Source organism: Trifolium pratense, linkage group LG7, assembly GCF_020283565.1.
Source record: "Trifolium pratense cultivar HEN17-A07 linkage group LG7, ARS_RC_1.1, whole genome shotgun sequence".
NCBI lineage: Eukaryota > Viridiplantae > Streptophyta > Magnoliopsida > Fabales > Fabaceae > Trifolium > Trifolium pratense.
In genome coordinates, this window is record NC_060065.1 from 2771097 (window position 1) to 2792075 (window position 20979).

The following is a 20979-nucleotide window of genomic DNA, read 5'->3' on the forward strand; positions in this document are numbered from 1 at the left end:
GATATGAGGAAAAACTTTTTGTAGCTCAAAATTCACTAAAAAAATCCATCAAAATCCATTAAAATCCTATTTTTTAAACAATTCATCGAAATTAGAATACTTTTGAATACCACAAGACTTTTTGTAAGTTGTAAAGAGTCTTGATTGAATACCACTAGACTTTTTTAAAGTCTTTTAAAATCCTAATTGAATAACACAGGACTTTATCATCATAAAAAAAATCTTTTAAAATCCATTAAAATCCTAATTGAATACACCGCCTTAAAAACTCTACAGAAGAGTTGAAAAAATAAGATAATAAAATACTTCTAAAATTTAATTGAATAGGCCTGTATTCACAATTTCACATTGCTACCCCTGAACTCAACGCCCAAAGAAACGCCAGCAATGGTGAAAGCCGTTGTCGGAGAAGAAACCCGATTCCAATCTGTCGATGATCGTCTCACCAAATCATCCCCTCCAGCTGAGGCACTCTCTCTCTCTCTCTCTCTCTCTCTCTCTCTCTCTCTCTCTATCTCTCTCTCTCTCATAACTAACTAACTAACTAACTAACCAACTTCACTGCAGGTGGGTCTACTGATAGGAAAATTCAGCTCCGCATTGGATCGTGTCTTCCTCTTCGATTTGATTCCAACTCCTCACAATGATTCCGGCGAACCCGCTTCTTCCATCACTCAACCTGACAAGAAAACCGTTTCCAAATCAAAATCTCAAACCCCTGATTCTTCTTCTTCTTTGTTCATTGATAAGGATTGGGTTTCCGAACACGCTCGTCAGGTTCATTTCTCCACTTTCTTCAATCATAACGATTATTATTATTATTTCTTGTTTTGTTTGCATATGCTAATTTTGATTCCAATTTTGTTATTATCAAGGTTTCTAGAATGTTAGTTGGTGGCATTAAGGTTGTTGGTGTCTATGTTTGGGTTAATGATAATGCTTTCAAGAATTCAACCATAATGCTTTGCCAGGTATTATCGAATTTCAGTTAACTTGATCATTAGCATGTATATGTTGTGTTACTTTCTAGCTATGAAGCACCGACATAGACATGAATATCGTGTTGATGTTGAATATCGAATACAACATTGACATTGACACATAGACACCGGTAATAATATAATTTAAGAAAATGAAAGTGCTTGAACATAACCCCATGTGTCAGTGTCGAATCTGTAATGTTGGTGCTATCTAGCTCTCTAGGTTAGGTAGGTATTCAGTAATTTTGTTCCACTTTTGCTCCCTTGCAGACTGTTAAGGGAGTTGCTGAAGCAGCTCCGGTTTTGGAGGTTAATTGGGGTGAAAGACTGCTTCTTCAAATTTGTTATGGCCCGAGAAGGTAACCCAAGTTCTTGTATTTTGTAACACTCCCAAAATGGTTCGATTAGCTGAGAATATATTTTTGTTTATGATGTGATTTGGTGTTTGTTCTATTACTGTTTTGTGCAGGTGGAATTGTAGAAACTGCTCACTATCTTCAAATATTACATCTAGTAGTCTACGCCCGTGTGATTTTAAAATGGGGAAGGTCTTAAGTTCTTTTCAAACTTTTAGGTGTATGCACAACTTTAACCTCAGGTAACAACCTCACAAATTTAGGATATTCTTCTATTTATTGACTAGACTTGCTGGTAAATTGAGTTTTTGAATGTGCTATCATATCTTATAAGGTTTCCCATATTGCATGACGGTTCATCCAAATTCCAAACATTGAGTGACGTTCTTCATCATGCAATATCGGTTCATGCCAAAGAGCTTTCAGATGCAAAATCCCTGATCAACGGTAAATTGGTAAACTATTCCACCCCCCGATTTTATTTCATCTTTTCTCTTCTAATTTGCAGCTATTATTTTGTCATAAGTCATAATAGAAGTAAGAACAATTTGGTGTTTTTCAATTGTTATGAGTAGCAAAGTTGTTAATTCCCTGGTTGTAATGTGTTTAGCTCCTATGATATGTGTTTGTATTGTGATACACTGGATTTCTGAACTGAATATTGCATGCCCAAAATGGTTTTGTTATCAGATTTAGTTTGAATATTCAATAAGAGCAACATTTTGAGTTTTTGACATTGATCTATGCAAGTGAAATCCTGCAGACTGTAGATAGTGTTGGCTTGAGGTTGCACTTCAACTACTGAACTTGTTAGAATATAAGAAAAATATCATATGATATCTTGAACTATCTGATAGGATTTTTTTTTCTTCTCTTACAAGTTTAGTTTTTATATTAAAGTTATTTTTGTGATCTGTTTCCCTGTTCAGTTAGGATTAGGAGTCTTGTACTGTATTTCTATGAGCAGGGGTTAGTGCTAAATCTTTTTGTATCTTCTGATGATCAATCATAATCATAGTTTAGTATTTCGAGATTCAATTGTAACACACTAAAATGATAGAGATAATTAATCAAAACGAAAATGAATAAAGTGTGCATGTGTAAGTAGGTCAGAAAATTATAAGCCACCACTTGTAGAGATAATGATGTTCATGATTCATATCACACATGATAAAATATTAAGAGAAGTTGCTAATATTTGTGGTTTGGAGTGGAATAGTTTCTTCAAAGGTATAATAATGCTCATTTGTATAAAAAGATATTCACATACATATTTAGTTGCAAAAGAATTTTTCTTCCACCCACTCTAGGTTTTGTTAATCTTCCCGTTTTCTTTCTCTTCTCACACATTTCTGCACTTGTATTTTATTAACAGTACAAGACATTTCTCTGTTATCATTAATTTTATTAAAATTTATTTATTTTCTCTACCACTTTAGGTTCTTGATAGTGAACCATGCTCGTCCGATGGTGTGCATGAAGTTGAATTGCTTATACCATTTTCGAATAATAGTTTTATTGAAGGTAAACTTTCCTTTAATTTTATATCATATAAGAATATTCTGTTTACAATAGCTCTTGTTAATTTTCCAGTTGGTATAAAACTTCATGTTCTAACATTAATTGTTAATATCTTATAAAGCATACAGCCAAAGAGATGTTTCTGGTATTCTTTCTTTTAGTGGCACAATATGTTCATTTGCGTATCTGAATTCAAAAGAGCCAATTTCACAAGCTGTCACTGATATAAAGGTGAGTAAATAGCTATTCGTATTTACTCTATTCATGATTTTATTTATGATGAAATTTCTGCTCTTTTATTCAAGGGCTGCTTAATCTTGGCATTTGTTTGTTAATATTTCCCCAGAAATATTGTTATTTGGTGGTACACCCTCTCACATGTTTAGGGAGTGATGAAGTGATAACTTCACTGATTTTCTGATCTTTTCCAATGTTGTCCTGGATTTCAATTCTGTGTGTAGGGAGATATCATTACAAGCCTGCAAAGTAGATTGGATATAATCTGTGATGAGACGGATGTTGATTCACACGATGTTGGAAGGCAAGTAGGTGATGACGATGTATCAGTTGAAAATCCCGTTTCCCAACTTGTGCTGCATTTATTGAGGTAAAGTGTAATTTATAATGTGATATTTACATATCACTCATTGATATACTCCAATTTTCTGTTCCGAGACGTCTGTACCTAGTGTATATGCTTGTTCCTGAGTCCTTGATTACATGATCAATTGAGACATTTTATTCTTGGTACCTTGTTACGATGTTGTTGATTGTATATATCTTTGTATTTATTATCTGATTCTGTTTTTATTACGATCCTATTATTATGGGATTATGTTTACCTAGCCTCTTGTATATATAGACTTGTAATTCTCTTATGAATATACAGTGAAATATTCAGATTTAAGTTGGTACCAGAGCACTCTGGTTCAACCCTTTATTTTCTATTTCTCAGTTTTTATTTTTTTTAGGGTTTCAGCCGCCAGGAGCGCTGACCCAGTAACCCTCCTTTTTTTTCCTTCTATTTCTTAGTTTTGATTTTTAGGGTTCCAGCCGCCGAGAGGGCTGACCCAGTAACCCTCCTTTTTTTTTTCCCCTCTATTTCTCAGTGTTGATTTTTAGGGTTTCAGCCGCCGTGAGCGCTGACCCAGTGACCCGAATCTGTCTATTTTTTTTGTTGTGTTTCATCATGGAAAAAGGGAGTGAAACCAAGTCTGAAAAGAAGAGTTTAATTTCTTTTGCCTTTTCTGGAACTCCTACCATCACATCACAGAAGTTGAATGGGAAGAATTATTTGGACTGGCGTAATGCGGTGGAAATATGGTTTCTAGGTCAAGCATTGTTTGACCATCTTGAGAAGAAGGCAGATGATATTGTTGCCTCTAAAAGGGAAGAGTGGAAACAAGCTGATTTTCAGTTGTTGGCATTATTGTTTCAGTCCATTGAACCAAATTTGATGGTTCACTTCCGTCCGTATAGAACATGTCATGAGGTTTGGAAGAAGGCACAAACAGTTTATGCTAATGATATACAAAGATTGTACGAGACAATTCATAATTTGACAACACTTCAGATGTCTGATCTTGATTTGCCTACCTATCTGAACAAGGCACAATCTGTTTGTGAAGAAGCTAAGTTGATGCTCTTAAATCAAGATGTAAAGAAGATGGCAGAGAAACTAGATAATATGCTTATGGTGTTTGTTCTCCATGGACTGCACAAAGACTTTGAACATGTTCGGAACCAGACATTGACTAATTCTGAAGTTCCCACGTTGGAGGTGCTCTTTGATCGTTTGCTACGAGTTCCTTCTCCTAATGAATCAATCAATATTGATGCTGCAGCGCCAATAGAGTTTTCAATGTTGGTGTCTAATTCTGCTAATCGTGGAGGTCGAGGTCGTGGTCGTAGAGGTGGTGGCCATGGCAGAGGTGGTGGTCATGGCAGAGGTGGTAAAGGAAAATTGTATTGTACTTATTGTAAGCTTGATGGCCATATTCAAGATTGGTGTTATGCTCTTCATGGATATCCGGCCAAAACTGCTAATGTGGCTCAATCTCCGGGGTCTGTTGTCGAGCAAACGTTCCAACCAGAAGCTGATAGTGAATATCAAGAGTACCTTCAGTTTAAGGCAGCTCAAAAGGCATCTTCATCATCGGCTACTGTTGCTCACACTGGTAATTCTACCATTTGTCTCTCTCATTCCGCGTCTATTGGACCATGGATTTTAGATTCTGGTGCTTCTGATCACTTAGCTGGTAATCCATCTCTCTTTTCAAAATTATCTCATCCTCAAACACCTCACACCATTACTCTTGCTAATGGATCTAAGGCACATGCAACTGGTGTCGGTCACGCTTCGCCTCTTCCATCCTTATCATTAAATTCTGTATTATTTGTACCTGGTTGTCCTTTCAATTTAATTTCAGTCAGCCAACTTACTCGTAGTTTGAATTGCTCTATAACCTTTAATTCTGATTCTGTCTGTATACAGGATCGAAGTACGGGGCAGACGATTGGAACTGGATCTGAGTCACGAGGTCTCTACTATCTTTAGCCATCCACATCCACCATATGTGTTGCTTCAGAGTCTCCAGAACTTCTTCATCGTCGTCTTGGTCATCCAAGTTTGGATAAGTTTAAGCGCATGGTTCCTCAGTTGCAGCTAAAGTCTTTGGATTGTGAGTCGTGTCAACTAGGCAAACATGTTAGAGTGTCTTTTCCAAGTAGTGAAAATAGTCGAGCTGTATCTTCTTTTGATATTATTCATTCTGATGTTTGGGGTCCTAGTCGTGTTCCGACTGTTTTAGGTTATAAGTATTATGTTACCTTCATTGATGATTTTTCAAGGTGCACTTGGTTATTTTTATTAAAAGATCGTTCTGAGTTATTTGGTGCCTTTCAAATATTTTATTCTGAGATAAAAAATCAATTTGGAAAAACAATTCGTGTTTTGCGCAGTGATAATGCAAAAGAATATTTTTCTACACCCTTTAAATCGTTTTTGACTTCTCATGGCATCATACACCAATCTAGTTGTCCTCATACACCGCAACAAAATGGTGTGGCTGAACGTAAGCATCGTCATATTGTTGATACCGCCCGAACACTTATGATAAATGCTAATGCGCCTTTAAAATTTTGGGGTGACGCAGTACTTACAGCATGTTATTTGATTAATCGTATGCCATCATCTGTTTTGGGTAATAAAATTCCTCAGTCCCTTTTGTTTCCACAGGACCCCCTTTATGTGGTTCCACCTCGTGTGTTTGGTTCCACCTGTTTTGTACATGACCTTACTCCTGGACGTGATAAGTTGTCTGCTCGGGCGGTCAAATGTGTCTTTCTTGAGTATTCTCGAGTTCAAAAGGGATATCGGTGTTATTGTCCTAGTACACATCGTTTCTATGTGTCCGCAGATGTCACATTCTTTGAGGATACAATGTTCTTTGTGTCACCAACTAATTCAGAATTAATACCACCTCCGGTATTACCCATTCCTGTTCTTGATGTTCCTCAGGTTTCAGAACAAGAGTCTCCCTCACATGTTGATCGTAAGTATGGTATTACTTATGAGCGTCATCGTCACAACGCTCCAAATGTTGCTCTTCCACCTGAGCCTCAAGACTCAGTTCCTGCACCAATCTCTTCTCCTACTACGGTCCCACCTGACACTTCCGCTGACCAACCGATTACAATTCGCAAAGGTAACCGGTCCACTCATAATCCATACCCTGTTTATAATTTTGTGAGTTACCACAGGTTATCTTCTTGTCATTCTGCCTTTGTTTCTGCATTATCTTCTATTACCATTCCTAAGAATGTTCAGGAAGCACTATCTCATCCAGGGTGGAGACAGGCAATGATTGATGAGATGACAGCTTTGGAATCCAATAGTACATGGACTCTTGTTCCTCATCCTACTGGAAAATCTACAGTGGGCTGTCGATGGGTCTTTACCGTTAAAGTTGGGCCTGATGGACAAGTGGATCGACTGAAGGCTCGGTTGGTAGCAAAAGGATATACTCAGATTTATGGCTTGGATTATGGTGATACTTTTTCTCCGGTTGCTAAGATGGCATCAGTCCGTCTGTTCTTGTCTATGGTTGCCATCCGTCATTGGCCTTTATACCAACTTGATATTAAGAATGCCTTTCTGCATGGTGATTTAGAAGAGGAGATTTATATGGAGCAACCACCTGGTTTTGTTGCTCAGGGGGAGTCAGGTCTTGTCTGCAGGCTACAGAAGTCATTGTATGGATTAAAACAATCACCTCGAGCATGGTTTGGAAAGTTTAGCAAAGTTATTCAGCAATTTGGTATGGTTCGATCCGAAGCAGACCATTCAGTTTTCTTTAAATGCTCACCTACGAATGAGATGATTTACCTTGTGGTGTATGTAGATGATATTGTTATTACAGGTGATGATGAAGAGGGCATTAAGCAACTAAAGCAACATTTGTTTACACATTTTCAGACCAAAGATCTTGGTCGGTTGCGATACTTTCTTGGAATTGAAGTTGCTCAATCAAAATCAGGTATTGCTATCTCTCAGAGGAAATATGCTCTCGACATTTTAGAGGAAACAGGGATGCTTGATTGCAAGCCTGTGGATAGGGGTGTGCAAAATATCCGGTCATATGGATATGACTATATCCAAATCCAAAACCAACTCCAAATAACCAGTTATTTGGAAACAGATATTAACCAGACCATTCTAAAAATGGTTGGGTATCCATTATGTAAATCCGGTTTTTTAATTAAATGCCCATATCCATGTCCAAATCCATTGGATTAGACTTTTTGCGCATTTCTTCATTTTTTGATATGAAACTTTTGACTATTTTTTTTACGCTAATTATCCTATAAAAACCTAAAATCGGCCGGCAACCCGAAAAATCGGCAGAAAAAACCTAAAATTGGCCAAAAGCCCAAAAATCGACTATAAACCCTAAAATCGGCCAAAAATCCAAAAAATTTGCCGGAAAACTTAAAATCGGCCAAAATTCCAAAAATTGACTATAATCCCTAAAATCGGATGAAAACCCAAAAAATCGGCCGAAAAACCAAAAATCGGCCGAAAAACCCAAAAAATCGGCCGAAAACCTAAAATCGGCCAAAATCTAAAAAATCGACTATAAACCCTAAAATTGGCCGGCAACCCGAAAAATCGGCAGAAAAAACCTAAAATCGGTCAAAATTCCAAAAATCGACTATAAACCCTAAAATCGGCCGAAAACCCAAAAAATCGGCCGAAAAACCAAAAATCGACCGAAAACCCAAAAAATCGGCCGAAAACCTAAAATCGGACAAAATCCAAAAAATCGACTATAAACCCTAAAATCGGACGGCAACCCGAAAAATCGGCAGAAAAACCTAAAATCGGCCAAAATTCCAAAAATCGACTATAAACCCTAAAATCGGCCGAAAACCCAAAAATTCGGCCGAAAAACCAAAAATCGACCGAAAACCCAAAATCGGCCAACATCCAAAAAATCGGCCGAGGAATCTAAAATCGTCCCTAAACCCAAAAAACTCGGCCGAAAACCTAAAATCGATCCAAAATCCTGAAATTGGCTATAAACCTCAAAATCGGCCGAAAAACCTAAAATCTAGTATAAACCCATTCTTCGGCCGATATTAGGGTTTATAGTCGAGTTTTTCGTTTTTCGGTCGATTTTTCGTTTTTCGGTCGATTTTTCGTTTTTCGGTCGATTTTAGGGTTTATAGTCAATTTTTGGGTTTTTTGCCGATTTTAGGTTTTTCGGCCGATTTTTTGGGTTTAGGGTCGATTTTTGGGTTTTCGATTAATTTTTTTGGGTTTTCAGCCGATTTTAGAGTTTATAGTCGATTTTAGGGCTTTTGGTCGATTTTAGGTTTTTCAGCCGATTTTAGGTTTTTCTGCCGATTTTTTCGGTTTTTCGGTCAATTTTTGGGTTTATGGTCGATTTTATTAAAATAAATAAAATTAAATGAAGGAAATTCAATTACATTATCCAAATAAAATATAGGAATTTATTCTATGTATAAAATTCTGATTTCTTTACTATTTTTTTTACGCAAGTTTTACTAAATTTAGATTTTTTTCAAAAAAAAAAGATTTTTTTTAATTTGTCTTAAAAGCAGTTTTTAAAATGAAATAACTGATTTTTTTTATCAGATTTAAAAATAACCGGTTAAAAATTGGATTTAAAAAATGACCACTTTTAAATTTGGTTTGGTTAAAATAACTGGTTATATATCCATAACCAAATTTATAACCAGTTTTATAACCGGTTTATAATAAAATATGGATATGGTTATGAATCCAAATCCAATTAAATGGTTTCGGTTTGGATATGGTTTGGTTTGTCAAATTATCCGACCATGCACACCCCTACCTGTGGATACACCTATGGATCCAAATGTGAAGCTTATACCTAATCAGGGGGAGCCCTATCCAAACCCGGGACAATATAGAAGACTAGTTGGAAAGTTAAACTATCTCACTATGACCAGACCAGACCTTGCCTTTCCGGTCAGTGTCATTAGTCAGTTTCTTAATTCACCATGTGATAGTCATTGGAATGCAGTTGTTCGGATCCTAAGATACATCAAAGGATCACCGGGCAAAGGGCTTATTTATACGGACAGAGGCCACACTAATATACTTGGATATTCAGATGCTGATTGGGCAGGAGATGCTGGTGATAGGAAATCCACTTCGGGTTATTGTGTTCTTTTTGGAGGTAACTTGATCTCGTGGAAAAGCAAGAAACAAACAGTTGTTGCAAGGTCAAGCACTGAAGCTGAGTATCGTGCTATGGCTAATGCAACATGTGAACTTGTATGGTTAAGGAATTTGCTTCAAGAGTTGAAGTTTTGTGAGATATGTCCTATGGAACTTGCTTGCGACAATCAATCAGCTTTGCACCTCTCATCAAATCCAATTTTTCATGAGAGGACTAAACACATAGAAGTTGACTGCCATTTCATTAGAGAAAAGATTATCTCAGGAATCATCAAGACTTCATTTATCAGATCTAATGATCAACTTGCAGACATGCTAACTAAGTCCTTACGAGGTCCTAGGATAGCTTACATATGTAACAAGCTGGATGCATCTGACATATATGCTCCAGCTTGAGGGGGAGTGTTGATTGTATATATCTTTGTATTTATTATCTGATTCTGTTTTTATTACGATCCTATTATTATGGGATTATGTTTACCTAGCCTCTTGTATATATAGACTTGTAATTCTCTTATGAATATACAGTGAAATATTCAGATTTAAGTGATGTTAATACACTGGCCTAAAATAGATTCTCGGTGATTCAGTATTTGTTTTGCTCCGACTATATTCTTTAATGGTTGAACCCTAATACCACATTTGGTTAAGTAATAAATCTACTATTCTTTTTTTGACAGAAAAGAATGCAACCTTCCTTTTCCTAGAAGAGTTTTCGCACCATGGTTAGCAGGGACATATGTGTGTGATTACTTGCAGCCTTCTGAGACTGTTGAGGTTTGGTTTCTATCTTCTAGTGAATTTTGTTTGCACCTTGTGATTTGGTTTTAAGGTCAATTACTTGTGATTTGTTCTTAGGTTTTAAAAGATCACTGTATGGAGTTGTTATCCATGAAAGCTCCAACTGAGGTCTCTACAATTTTGGAGCCAGAAAAAGAAGTCATATCTTTCAAAACTAAATCTTTCTGGGATGTAGCAGTACCCTCTTATTCAGAAATTGTCATAGAGGACAAGATGAAACTTGATAGCAGAGGAGAGAGTTCTAGTGATAAACTCGTGAAGCCAGGTCACATCAATGTTGTAGCTGCTGGTCTCATCCTTTTACTATCCGTCTTAGTCGGTTTTGTGTTATTTGCCCTTAAGGGTTGAGGGCTTTATCTCTCCTAGGTACATTCGCTCATCTTTATAGCATGAACACACATTTTCATATCATTTCCAAAACTGCTGGCTTTGGCAACTTCTGTACTTCGAAACTTTACAGCGGCAGGTATGGAAAAAAATATATGAAGGAATGAGGAAGATCGGGCTCAATCGATTTTCGATTCTCTTCGCCTGCAATAACAAAATCATCATCACATACTTGTGGATTTGTGAAATTTTATTTCAATTACTTTTATTTGAATTAATCCCCGTGTTTGAATTCCATGGACGAGTATCATTTAACAAGGTGATTAGTTTATAGGTAAACTCACCGTAGTTAATTAATGGAAATATAGATTAGTTGATAAGGAGAAGGAGAAGTTGGATCGACTATAACTTAATCTATTATTTCAATCGGTATTTAGTTACGAGTCTGATAGTTAATGTTTTTTTCTAACTGATTATCTTGTATGACCATGGAGGCAACAAATTAAGAGAAAGAATGTCATTTATCATCGATCATAGTTCTTACTGGCAATAGAGTAAATGGTTGTTATCAATAGGAAGTATAAATCATAAGTATTTTAGGGGATTAAATTATAGCTGGTATAAGTGAAACTGGACACCTTAGTGTTTTCGTAAATTGATTTGCAACTTGCTCTATGTTCTTTGTTATCATGTTTCGTCTTAGAACCATTTCAATTGTCTAAGTTACATAGAAACTCAAGGAGTTTGCTAACTCAGAACCATTACGCTTTGAAGAGGCAATAAGTAAGGAATGGAAGAATTCTATGGTAGAGGAGCTAAATGCAATCGATAGAAAATAAACGTGGTCCACTCGATTTATCTTTGACTTCAAAATAGTACTAGCTGATTAATTCCACAAAACGGAACGTTATGCCACAAAGTGTTTGCAGACGTCATGGATGAATGTAGAAGTTATACCATCTCATTTTTTTTAAGTAGCTTTATTTGCACAATAATGATACTTTTTTGAAGTATAAATTTATGCCATAATTTTTTTAGCATGATCTATTTGCTTGTGTGCCTATATAAATTGTTATTCATCTTGTTAAATTTGTGTTATACTTAATTTATGCTAGATGAGTTATTCACTTCCGAAACATATTAAATTTTGTTTTCTTTATTGAGTGACGATGGTAAGATTCGTCTGCGACAAATGTGGTATGCGCTTTCAAATTGAACAACTTTTAGGAGTGCATAATATCAAACAACATCATATCCACATCTAATATTGGAATCCAGTGCACAACCTCGACCACCAATTTATCAGCCTCGACACCACATGCTCAAAATCAACCTTCAAATGTACAACGTCAACCACCAGATAACCAATATGCTCAATGAGCAGCCTATATTTACATGTCATTAAAATTTCAAACAGTGATTCACACTCAAATAAGAATATTCAGATTATTTCCAATTAACAATTTTAAAACCACTTTTACTGTGGCTGACTTTGATCCTTCCTTTCTTTCTACTGTGAAAGAAGAGGTCAGACGTTGAAATGTATCACGAGAAGGAGGGAAGGTAACTAGGAAAGTAAAAGAACATCTCTAATGTTTACAAGTAAAAATCCATGACCATTAATAAATTGGAGCAATCGTCGTCATCATCATCTTGAAAACTTAGCATCTATAGCTTGCTTTACTGAAACTATATAACTGGAGAAAATCCCATCATGTTAATTTGTTGGCCCATTCTCAGAAAGTTTCTCATCCGCAACATCACTAGGAAGGTCAAGGCCATCTGGAATTTTGCCAGGATAGTTGGTCGAAGACTCATCTGATCCAATCATCCTGCAAAAATGAAAACTCAAAACTGAATTTTCCGCAGAAGCTTTTGTAATGAGTATAAGTTGTTCTGTAAATAGGATGCTCACCCCCTATCAATGATAACCACCGAACGCAGTTCACCATTCGCTAAGCTGTAGAAAAAGAAGGGAGAAATTTTACTTGTTAGTCCTATAAAAGTCCAATACAAGAAAGGCTTGCAAACTGCAAACCTTTTTCTATTTATGCCATATGATAACACCACAAAGTGAAGTTTCTATCCTATTATCCTGGGAAGTGTATGTACATGCTACAGAGATGGACTGTTCAAACAATTCTTTGTATAAAGCTATTATCCATTTCAAGTTTTAAGTAAGACGTTTACAATAAGCTGAGGATATTTTTGCTAAATACTAATGGGAAGTGAATATTATTGCCACATAATTCCATGACAAATTCAGAGAATTCAACTTGCAAATATAAAAAGCAAAAAGATACATGTTGTGTGTAGATTAACATGCTTTATGAGTATAGCATGTCATGTATTGTTAAACTCATTCCTGTAACATGTCATTGAATAACAATGTAAAACTTTGTATACTAATAACAAATTAAAATCAAACTCTTATTTGTCCTGTTTTTTCTTAAAGGATTCCAACTAGTCATTCAGTGTATTCTTTTTTTGGGGGGACTAGTAGCCTAGTGGCTAGACTTACACACTTACGGGACAGTCCTTCAGTGTATATTAGCCAATTTACTTTTCCAAAACAAAAATTCTCCTTATTAAATTATGTGTCATAGATCGCCAAATTTGAATGTTGTGGTCATAAAAAAGACAAGACACTACTTTTAGATGAATACTTACTGTGTGCAGATTTCATTCTTCACATTTGGATGACAATCGTTTCCAAAAGAACTTAGAGTATGAAATAGAAAACCACTGTGGCTAACAACAGCAATCTCCTTTTCTTTACGTGTCCACAACCTGGATCAATTCAGAAAAATCAATAGAATACATAATCATAATGGCCTAATATAATTGATTGCTTCAGATGCTGAGCAACACATTAGAAAGAAAAAATAATAATAATTGGGAAAACACATGTATAGTCTAAATGTCTTAAGTCTTAAACACAGTCATAGTAAGTGCAAATTGGTCAAGAGTCAAACTTTCCAACCAAATTAAAAATGTCAGGTTAAATCTCAACCGTAGTAATATGGACCTTTTTTCAGTATGCTAAAAAGCCTTTGGCTCTGTAATCCAAAAAAAAAAAGCCATTGGCTTTCCCTATTTCTTTTTTCAATACGACTTATTACTAAATATGCATAGTCGAAACACAAATTATTTAATCACTCACCAATCTAAAAATTTCAGTCCCCTGGCAGCAACTTCTTCATTCTCCTCTCTAATATCAGGTTTCCACAAAATGTCCTCATCATGCTCTATCTAAACATAATTCATACGAAGCATGAATCCTATCTAATCAAATATCAATCATACCTTAGGTATGAATGCATCAGAACAAAATTATAGTAGCTACTATCCCAAAATAGATTACTTACCAGTGAAAAATCAATTGCTGGAAACATATTTTGGTACTCAGTGATGCTTCTTCTCTTATCACAAGGATGCACCCCCTGAATTACCCAAAAAAAGCATATTATACAAACTAACTTAAATACAATGCTATTTGTTATATATATAAATAATAAACAAAAAAGACAAGAGATGAGGTAAGAGATAGTATACATTCAATTTTGAAACTACTATCTGCTCATCATGACCTAAGCTATTAAGTTATTTCATCTGGCACATTTCATAAGTGCCGATGCCATACTCTATTTGAAACATATATAAAAGGAGGAAGAAAGCACATAGGCGATTGGTGTAATTAGTAGATTCAATATCTCAGATTCTAAACTCCAAAACTATAAAATTTTCATCATCACATACCAAATGCTCTCGGCAAAGCTCTACTGCTATAAATGGTGGCGAATTCAGACTTGAAATTGCATGACGATTGCTATTCCCCACATTGTCATTCATCAGAGGAGGGGCATCAATTCCATCAGCGTGTGCATCACCACCAAAGACTCCAACAGCTGTTTGCATGGTCCTACAATGAAATATTTAGCAATTTAAATAGCCCCCTCATCCCACCCCCGTGAAAAATATATCTAGAGGAACACTCTTGTTTGTTCACTGATTTGCAAAAAAAATAAAAAAATCCGTGAAAACTTCAGTGTAATCTCACAAGACTACGTGAAAATAATTATTTCTTTTTTCAATAATACATCTAAATAATTACTATTGTGTACTTACAACAAAAACTCCAAATCAAGACCAATACTTTTAAAAATAACCACATATTAAATATAAAACTATATGGGTTGAATGGCATATTCATATGTGTAACATCCCAGCTGTTCTTGCCTTTTCTGAATTTTAAAAAATAAACTACAGACCATTTAATAAGAAGCATAGCTCAGTCATATTTGAAAGACACTATGATAGTATATGTTAGACATATAACAAAAGTATGCATCTATATAATATACATACACTATATAATTCAAACAGTAATATGAGACATTCTCTCTGAATATTTGTGATCTGTTAGATTTTAAGCAAGTCATAAACTAGGTATTGGTAGAAACATCAGAGTTTCATTAATCCTAGGACAATGGGTAAAACATTATAGTTTTTAAAAATCATCTAATATTTGTTGTTTTATATATGGTCGTTTGAGTTTGATTCGATCATCTTATCTCAAATTCCTGGTTTGTAAAGGACTTCTTCTACACCTTTACATGATAACATTTCTTCTTTCAATTCACATCAACTATAAGTAACCAATCTTGATAAAATGTGACTAGTAGCAAATAATGGTATACCAAATTACAACCAAGGTATACCTTGACAAGGGGGAAACAACAACTAGTTGAACTCTTTTGGAAAGACCGCTTGCCTTAACATGCTCTCTCAGATTATCAACCTGTCATATAAACCAACAAATATTCCACCATGATGTTTAAAAATGAACCTGGAAAATTGAGGGAAAGAACCAGCTAGATAGAGAACTATGCTAGAATGACATGATCACTAAGAAAAAGTTCCCTCACGAGAATCAAAGTGCAGATATACTAAGGCATAACACTGATACCAATCTCAGCAGAATATATGAAGCATTTGTCTGAGTTACAGTGAGATTCTACATAAAGCGACAATTACCTGCTTCCAGCCAAGAGGGGTCAGACTTGCATCAAAAAGATCGTAAGATACGTACGAGTCAGGGTTCTTGTCTCCTTCAACATTGTGAAACCCTTGGGCATGTCTAACCTGTATAAATAACAAGATTGGATAAGCCTACAGTACTATTGAAATTAATGAAATGATTTGTCAATAACTAAAACATAACATACTCCAATGCACAAAGCTAAAGTTGCCACAAACCAGGTGAAGTTTTTTACAACGGTGCAACGGGTAAATAATTCCTTGACCTGAGGAAGTGTCCATATCTGCAGTGATATGAAAGCAAAGCCGAAAATAAAGTGTGACTGACAAAGTTCATCATCAAACCATAATATTTTATCATATATCATATCACTATCCAATTCATTAATCTCCAAATCTATCTATCTATCTTAATAGCTTTTCTTATAGTTTTTTCTAGGTATTTTCTGCTACATAATTTGATTACGATTGAAGCCTCCTCGGCTTGCAGAACAAACCACAATCACTCACTCACTCCAAAATCAAATAAAAGAACATGGTGAATAAATAAGAAAGGTTGATCTAAAGAAAAAATGAAGCTAAAAACGTAGAAAAAGAAACAAGTACATTTCCAAAAGAAGCAGATCAAAATTCGTACATAATAACCGAAAACGAACAATTCCTAACAGAATGAATGATCTTCAATATTATATTATCATCATCATCATCATAAACTGGAATTCATCAACAGAGAGAAAGATTGGCGTACCTGTTGGGGTTGAGCGAGGAGAACGTTGGGATGCGCGGTGGTGGCGAAGGTTGTGAAATGAAATGAGAGTTGTAAGGATAAAACTGGAATTCTTCAATAATAATAATAGGGGCATGTGGTTGTTGATAAAAAAATTAATAATAGGGGCATGTGGTGGATGCGGTGATATAGAATCAAAGAAGAGCACCTCAATTCACACGGATGGGTACGTGTGCAGTTTTCACGGCAGGAGGTCTAGTTCTAAATCCAACCATTCAATTTTTAAATAAAAAAATTAAAATTACAGTAATAATTTATTGTAAGACTGAGATTTCACTGGACAAAATAATGTACTGGAGAAGATCCTCTCCCTTACATCAACAGCTGCGTCCTTGGATTATTAAGATGAGTCATCCATTTAATGTATGTTTAGCGGCTAATCACATTAAGTGCGCGGTAGTGACAGATGCAGTGAATTGCTTGATCAAGATTAGAATGTTTGGATTTTAAGATAATTTTTTATTTTCACTTAATATAAAATTCTGAGATGATATCTAAACTGTCTGATATTATTAGTCATAAGGCCTAAAATTATTAACTACATGACTACCTACTTTTGAATTCACGCGTCCCTGTGTTTGGTATTACGATCAGAATTAGGGTCAATTTTACAAGAGCTACATTCTAAAAGTTATAAAGCATAGTTTTTGAAAAATTACACGTCAAATCATTCTCACATATTCGTCGTGGTACTAAATATAAAATTTATTATATTATCCAACTTTAATTCAACATTTATCTACCAATAATATTCAAAATGCACATCAGACATCGGCATGGTGTGATATAAGTGATAGATACTCGAGTCTCTTAATCATTTGGTCTTATGCTCGATTCATGATTAGTGTGTATGGAAAATACATTTGTTAGGAGAGATTAACCTCTTAGATAAATCTTAATTACTTCAAAATGATTAGTCATTACAATTACGCGCAGATGATGAATTTGATAATTACGTAATAGTGTAGTATAAAAAAATGCACTTCAAGATATACAAGGGAGAACAAGAATGGGGACACGTTTCAAGTCCTAACATTGACATTTTTTTTTAATAAAAAATTCTGGTATATTTATATGGGTCATGCTAACTAGTGCCCCTGAGGCACTTGTTAAGGAACTAAAAATGGAAAGAAAAGAAAAAAATTGCATCGAAAAAATAAAAATTTAAACTTTTAGGGTCCGTTTGGTGCGCATGATAGGATAGTGATAGGATATGATATAAAACAGGATAAGGATAGGATAGAATATCAGCAGAATAACAGTTATTCTCAGTTATCATATCTTGTGTTTGGTGCACACAGGATAACAAACATGATAACTATTATATCATGTTTTTAATACATACTTGCTCATAATAATATGATAAGATATATAAAATATTTAAATGATAAAATTACCCTTGTAAATCAATTGTTATTTTTTTTAAATTATTTTGTAATACTTTGAATTTTTTAAATAAAAAATATAAATAAGTAATCAAATAACTTTATATAGTTTTAAATAAAAAACATGAGAAAATAATAAAGTTTAATTTTTTATATGAATCATGATCAAATAAATAATCAATGATATATACATGTTAGATAAGCTAAATAAATATATGATATATCTCATACGTAAATAATAAAAATACCATTGCAAAATAATTATATTTAATTTCTTATAAAATTTAAATTAATATCCATATTTTATGATTTTTTAATAATTAGTTTACTTTAAAATATTGTAATTTTAGTATAATTTTGATTTTTTTTATATCATGTAAATTACAAAATTACCCTTGTGAGAAAATCACATGTATATTTAAAAAATTAATTATTTTATTATTAATTTACTATCAAATTATTTTATTATTTATATTTTATTAATTTTCATTTTTTTTATTTTAAGATATATTTTATAGAATAAATCAGTAAAAAAAAAAAATTATCTTATCCTAGTGGTAACCCAGCTCAAATTCAGGATAAAAATTTTAACTAGAGAGACAGAATAGGATAAGCTACATGATTAACTTATCATATCCTGCTGTGTCACCAAACACTGGACTGAAATAGGATATGATACAGTTATCCTATCATGTCTCTTATCATGTGCACCAAACGGACCCTTAAGATGTTGACTTCACAAGTTTCAAGATAATAATACTATCTTTAGTTACCTTAACCGGGGGCGGGGCACCGGTTAGCATTTTCCTATTTATATTTATGGTATGTTTGATAAAAATAAGCTATAACTTATAAGCCAGCTTATAGCTGAAAAGCTAGCTTATAGCTCATAGCTGAAAAACTAGTTAATTGAAATTAAAGTGTTTGATAAAATTAGCTTTTATAGTGGTTAATAAATATAAAATGACATAATTGATAGTGGGTAGTTTCTTTTTTAGAGTGGGTAGTTATTAAATTAAAGGGTAGAAATGAAATAAAGTGTAAAAAACTATAAGCTATAAGTTCAAATGCTACTTGAAATAACATCTAAAAAAAGTTATAAGCTAATAAAAAAAGCTTGTTATCAAACACCTCTAAACAAGCTTATAAGCTCATATAATAAGCTATAAGCTAGCTTATTTGTGTTACCAAACACACCATTAAGCTTCAACGATTCAGTTTCGTCCAATTTATGCCCCACAAATCCGATTTAAAACCCAACAGTTCCAGGTCAATTAAAACATGGAAGATGCCAATTATGAACCCAGAATTGCTATATTACAAAATATTTCCAATACAGTTTTTACTTTAATCCTGACTAAAAGGGTCTAAAACTAAATGCCCAACACTTAAAATCTCAAAACATGGGAACAATTTTTATATTATGGACACTATTTCAATCTACTCAAATATCAGAAAGCCTACAAATTCAATAAAATGAAGATTTCTCATACTATTTTGCAATAATAATGTTTTAAATTTAAATCAAAATAAAATCTTCAAAATTACCGAAAATGAAAAAAATGAAGAACAAACAAGGCAATAAAGGTTCTTATATCAAATGTTAGAAAGAAAAGAATGATGCTTTGTATAATTACAAATTTACAATCACAAAACGTAGAAAGAAAAGAATCAAAATTTTTGTTTCAAAAAAAAAAAAAGAATCAAAATTTTAATTATTATCAAAATATTAACTTTTATATTATTTTTTAGCGTGCGTACGTATGCTTATATATGGTTTAGATTTATGATTCATCAATACACAAAAATCACCCTTCCTGTATATATCTTCTCTTTTCTTTTCTTTTTTTTACAAAGACACTTAACTAATTTCTTTATTCAAAATAGGATCAGTACAAGCCAGAGAAATCTCAAAATACGGTGACGAGTATTTAGCTACCTAGTCAGTGTACTACAATAATATGCAAGGTTTATCTTTTATACAAGATGAGTAATTTATTTAAAAAATATTGATATTTTAGCTAAATATTTTTTTTTTTATGAACTTGCTTTAGTTATAGATGAAAATACATGTCGACATAGAGATCATAAAGAAAACAAAATACATGTCGATATAAACAACTATTCACACATTATTTTTTAATCTTTTTTATAAAATTCTTGTCATTTTTTGCAGCCAAATCCTTGTTCTAGATTCAAGAAATTTTATAATATAAAACCCGGAGATGACTAAGCAAAAGAAGAATAGAATGAAAAAGGTATATATAAAGTTCATCAATGATTATAGACAGATTCATGATTCATCCATTCATAGCCGAGATGCATGCAGGACTTTTGATGAAAAAGTGGAAATAATTTAGAGTGAAATATGGCGGGATTCCATTTGCTGTTCCTTCTCGTTTGCTTGCGCGCGAGGCTCGTGATATTACCTAGAAAGTTTCAAGTGTTATTTTGTCGGACAAACAACCATTTTAGTCCTTCAATTAGAGTTGTACAATCGGTTAGCCCAACTTGGGCCAGACAAAATAGATGAGCCAGATCGAATTCAAGATAATTTGGGATTTGAGTGAAAAGTTTATTTAGATTTGGGGTTTTAGGGTTGTTGATAATTTGGAATTTTAATTTTTAATAAGATGAATCTTCTTTGTTTGTTTAAGAAAGAAGATGAAGATATGAAGAAATTGATGAATATGATGAATATATTCATCAAAATTATGAGATTTATTTAATTTTAATAAAAAAGTATTTTAAAAAATAGAATTCAGCATTTTTTTAACAAAAAAAAAAAAGAGAAAAAGGGTTTATATGTGAATGTTATAAAATATAAATGACCTAAATAGGAAAAAAAAGAAGATCAAAGATCAAAATGTTACAATAAATAAAATAAAGGACCAAAGTGTTACAAAACAAGATAAATACATAAAGTGTTCAAAAAAATAAGATAAAGTACATACAATATAATTTTGCCTAAAATCAATTGTTCATGATCTCAACCGTTCGTTTATGATCAGACGACCGATGCAATAAATGGGTTAACATAGAAATCCTTTTC

General features: G+C 33.8%; 2 protein-coding genes and 1 long non-coding RNA gene across 5 annotated transcripts; 2 read left to right on the top strand and 1 right to left on the bottom strand.

Annotated features, from left to right (window-relative positions):
• Positions 1-317: 317 nt before the first annotated feature.
• LOC123893624 (protein odr-4 homolog) lies at positions 318-11120 on the top strand. Its single transcript, XM_045943389.1, has 11 exons — positions 318-468; positions 568-777; positions 876-971; positions 1251-1339; positions 1450-1578; positions 1671-1791; positions 2776-2860; positions 2979-3088; positions 3319-3464; positions 10268-10364; positions 10446-11120. Exons 1-11 carry the CDS (start codon positions 388-390, stop codon positions 10734-10736), a joined length of 1455 nt encoding a protein of 484 aa, XP_045799345.1. The 5' UTR covers positions 318-387; the 3' UTR covers positions 10737-11120.
• Positions 11121-11952: 832 nt separating this feature from the next.
• LOC123893625 (phosphoglycerate mutase-like protein 1) lies at positions 11953-16699 on the bottom strand. Of its 3 annotated transcripts, none has more exons than XM_045943390.1 (10): positions 16504-16696; positions 15975-16039; positions 15753-15860; positions 15437-15516; positions 14475-14637; positions 14084-14158; positions 13879-13967; positions 13386-13505; positions 12631-12675; positions 11953-12547 (listed from the first exon to the last, which is right to left on the bottom strand). In XM_045943390.1, the coding sequence occupies exons 1-10, from the start codon at positions 16616-16618 to the stop codon at positions 12433-12435; spliced, it is 975 nt and encodes a 324-aa protein (XP_045799346.1). In that variant the 5' UTR covers positions 16619-16696; the 3' UTR covers positions 11953-12432. The 3 variants fall into 3 exon arrangements, with proteins under 3 accessions (XP_045799346.1, XP_045799348.1, XP_045799347.1); XM_045943392.1 differs by having other exon boundaries at positions 15944-16039; positions 16504-16594; XM_045943391.1 differs by lacking the exons at positions 11953-12547; positions 12631-12675 and having other exon boundaries at positions 13380-13505; positions 13879-13963; positions 16504-16699.
• Positions 16700-19764: 3065 nt separating this feature from the next.
• On the top strand, positions 19765-20595 carry LOC123893626. The gene is made up of 3 exons (XR_006803520.1): positions 19765-19895; positions 20104-20185; positions 20257-20595. It is a non-coding gene; the product is annotated as an uncharacterized LOC123893626 (long non-coding RNA).
• The last annotated feature ends 384 nt before the right edge of the window (positions 20596-20979 follow it).

Bases quoted from the DNA above. Each gene is read 5' to 3' on its own strand.
- LOC123893624 (XM_045943389.1), top strand. From the start codon at position 388: ATGGTGAAAGCCGTTGTCGGAGAAGAAACCCGATTCCAATCTGTCGAT. The intron at 778-875 runs GTTCATTTCTCC...GTTATTATCAAG, and splicing joins TTTCCGAACACGCTCGTCAG to GTTTCTAGAATGTTAGTTGG. The intron at 3,089-3,318 runs GTGAGTAAATAG...TTCTGTGTGTAG, and splicing joins AAGCTGTCACTGATATAAAG to GGAGATATCATTACAAGCCT.
- LOC123893625 (XM_045943390.1), bottom strand. From the start codon at position 16,618: ATGCCCCTATTATTATTATTGAAGAATTCCAGTTTTATCCTTACAACT. The intron at 14,638-15,436 runs GTATACCTTGGT...ATTTCATTGTAG, and splicing joins GTTGTTTCCCCCTTGTCAAG to GACCATGCAAACAGCTGTTG. The intron at 12,676-13,385 runs GTAAGTATTCAT...CTTTTTCTACAG, and splicing joins AAGAATGAAATCTGCACACA to CTTAGCGAATGGTGAACTGC.